The sequence below is a fragment of the Austrofundulus limnaeus genome, unplaced genomic scaffold (assembly GCF_001266775.1).
Source record: "Austrofundulus limnaeus strain Quisiro unplaced genomic scaffold, Austrofundulus_limnaeus-1.0 Scaffold15, whole genome shotgun sequence".
NCBI lineage: Eukaryota > Metazoa > Chordata > Actinopteri > Cyprinodontiformes > Rivulidae > Austrofundulus > Austrofundulus limnaeus.
Window position 1 is genome coordinate 1,347,880 of NW_013952417.1, and position 3,568 is coordinate 1,351,447.

General features: G+C 38.6%; 1 protein-coding gene across 2 annotated transcripts in view; it reads left to right on the forward strand.

The window, feature by feature from the left end:
* The window catches only part of LOC106513814 (kidney mitochondrial carrier protein 1), an 11,770-nt gene extending 8,984 nt beyond the window's left edge, over nt 1-2,786 (forward strand). For both annotated transcript variants that reach the window (XM_014002815.1, XM_014002816.1), the window contains one exon: nt 1,696-2,786. In XM_014002815.1, coding sequence (XP_013858269.1) covers nt 1,696-1,737 — 42 coding nt within the window. In that variant the 3' untranslated portion in view covers nt 1,738-2,786. The remainder of the gene's footprint in view (nt 1-1,695) is intronic.
* Nucleotides 2,787-3,568: the final 782 nt, after the last annotated feature.

Consider the following 3,568-nt stretch of genomic DNA (forward strand, 5'->3'; position numbering starts at 1 on the left):
GTACTGGGGGGGAGGTGGGGGGGCACTCGTCACTCGGCTTTAGTCTACGCTGTAATATACACTCTAACAAGTTTTTACTTTTGCATAAAACTCATGACAAAGTCGCATAAAAACATTTCATATAACGCAAACGTGCACACACACACACAGACACAGACACACACACACACCTACCTACCTTTACCGGCTGCTGTGTTAGCTTCCTGCTAGCTGTCGTGTGGAGGTGGTCTTTCCTCTCTCGTCTTGGCATTAAAAGGGGATAATTGTACATTTCCCTTTTGTAGCCTCCGTCTTCTCATTTCTGATGCTGGCTCTTGAATATCCTCAGGTTAGAAATGCTGATTACAAACGCAAGCGTGAGCTTTTAAAGATAAGTTTTCATTGCAATGCTGTCACCTCCTCATCTAAAGGAAAAAGGATAAAAACTAACTACTCTATCGTACCTGCTGTTTAGTGGACACAGCGGCACACAACAGAACTCACATTTTATACCAGTAGCTCACAGATGCTTTAACTTTTGTGACTTTTCACAGACTAGTACTAGCAGCTTACGCTAAAAACATAGGCAGTGAGCAGGGAGTGGAAGGGAGGAGCGTGGCAAGTCTTTTACCGGAAATACGTCATTAATGACCGTGGCATATAGGCTATTGTGAGATAATAAACAATAGGACTGCAATGATTCCTCAAACAATTTGAATAATTAGATTACTAAAAATCCTCGAGGCAAATTTTCTGCCTGGAAGCTTCATTAAAAACAGATATTGTTTTAATCGGCACACTTTTGTCTGTCCGGAACTTCATTTGTGTTGCACATCACTACATTAGCGCTTCTGCTAACAGCTACTCTGTTGACACGTGTATGCTAAGGGAGACAGAGTGTCCCAAAATGAAGTAACCAGAAAGAGACAGAAACTGTCAAAAGTGTGGGAACATTTTAAACCAAACCAAAAGCACAGCACAGCACAGCACAGTGCAGAAAACAGCTGATCCATGTACCAAACACATCTGGAGTTAACAACAGGTATCGATTATAATCCCTTTGAAAAATACGTTTACCTGAATCTGTGATAATCTGTCACGTTTCAAACATGGAACAAAGAGGTACGTTTGATCTAACTATACATGAACTATGAACACTGCGCCAACTTAATAATAGTTTTAATAAAAATATAAATTTACTTTGACTATTAGGAATAACAAGGGAACATTTTTATTTATATTTTTATTTATTTTTAATATACAGTATTGGTGGGGGAGGACCAGGGAGGATGATTCAACCACTCAACCACTAGATGTCGCTGAAAACAACAAATCCTACACACTGTTCCTTTTAAGCTTAGCAGCTTGCTCAGGTGTATTTTAACAATAATACATGTAAATGAAATGAAAATATCTAAAAATAAATTATAAGATAAAAATAAAAGTGCAAGTAGTATTTAAAACAAGTAGTTAATGCACAAACAACTCAAACTAACAGCCACTAATGTAGCCCCTCAGACAGCATGAGGGGCTACATTAGTGGGTAAATACAACTTTACAAAAACATTAAAATGCTGTCAATTTTTATATTCATTGTCGTGGATTATGTCGACCAATTGTTGCAGCCCTAATAAATAAAGTATTAAAAGTCAGAATTCACTCAGTACTTATTCTGCTCCAAAGAAATACTCTTACTTTCCTTTATTCCACATTCAGTTTTTCCTCACTTACGAACAGCTGAAGAATATCAACGTGTGACTGAAAGTGTGACGGAGTGAGAGAAGAGTGTGAGACCTGAGACAAGCTGAGAAGACCAAAATCAGGACTGGATGGAAGATTCTAGATGGAAGGAACAGGATGGCAGTACCTGAATGTAAACCTGAGTTAAAGGACGGTCACAGTTTGTGTGTGGGCTGAAGCCTGAGGCTAATGCGGATGGGACAGAGAAGCCACCACATGGTGATTTTTACTGCTCCTCATGTAAGGCATTGTTTCTGCACGGGGCTGTTGAATGTCTCACTGAAACAGTGGCGCTGCGTTAGATATATTGAGGAAAAGGCATTCAGGTTATTTTAGTCCCGATCACATAAAGTGCTCTCCAAATCATGTGCCTTAGATTCCAGCTGTGTAAGCTGCACGTGGACTTGTTGGGCAGCAGTGGACAGGTGGTGTGATCATCCCTTTTTATTTTTTTATTTGAGAGATATTTTTTTAAAAGATATTTAAAGATTGGACAAATTTTGAAAAAAATGTGGCTTTTATAAAAATATATATTTCTAAAAAGACAGTTTGGTCAGTGGAAATTGAAAATATTTATAATACTTTTTGTTTCCCTTGTGTGTTTACAATGTAAAGAGTCCTGTTCTACTGTAACGAAGAAGTTATTTATAGATGGTTTGAAGACCAGAGTGGTTGCGTTGACAGGACGTATCACACGTGTGAAGAGATAAGTGAGTCCAGTAAATATAGACTCAGTCACTTTGGAGTTGACATTACGCTGCCTGAGCTCTCATGCCATTGGCACTTAAAACAGTTCTTATAAATTATTACATGAACTTACGTATTCAAGGTTCAGACGACCCGGTTAGAATAATGCAACAGAAGGTGCATAATGACAGAACCATAGTTCTAATAATGTGCTGTATTTGTACTTTACACACTGCTTATCTGTGAGCTTTCATTGGAAACGAAGACTGTTTGCCAGCTCTGTCTGCTGCAGCCAAACTGTGTGCCAGTGTTATTTTGTTACATATCTATTTAAACAAAGCTGTAATCTTGTACATCTGAAATAAAAGGCAAAATCTGAATGTCTGTTGTGTTTCAGAGGCTCCACAGTGTGGCACTGTGGTGCTGCACATTTCAACCCAGATAAAGCACACGAGCTGTTGGAGTCATTCCCAATTCCCAGCGCTCAACTTTGAGGCCACATAACAATTGTTTCAGAGGATTTCCTCGTTTCAAGTATGCAGAATTGTGCAGCACGCCGCAGACTCATGAATTTTTCAGGGGAATTGAAGATGTAATTGTTTTATTTCTGTGGCTAAATTCCCAGTTTTCCTTCAACTAAGCTGGTTTGAGGAGACGACGGGAGCTCGAGGGATCCAAGCCAGGAGTGTTCTGTAGATCTGTGCGTCTGGTTTATTTAGAAAGGATCATCGTGGGACTTATTACTTGTGCAGAGAACTGAGATTTTATCTGCTTCATCTAAGCCATAAGTTGCACTGCAGGGAGAGGCTGAAACAACGCCACAAAGCTCGCAAGAGCTGCTTTTAACACGTAGTATTCACACCATAAAGCATGTTTATAAACGATGTTTGAATGGTACTAATGCAGCTACTGCCCTAAATTCTATCATCCGTCAATCTTATAAAGTCTAGTATTTAAATTTGGATTTCTGTAATAATCAAAGGTGACAAAATTTTATAACTTATAGACAGAGGTGGACAAAGTACTCAACTCTAGTACTTGAGTAAAAGTATTGATACTCATGGTCAAATCTACTCCACTACAAGTAAAAGTTACTCAGTCAAAAATCTACTCAAGTAAAAGTACTGAAGTACTTACTTTTGAAAATACTTAAGTATTCAGA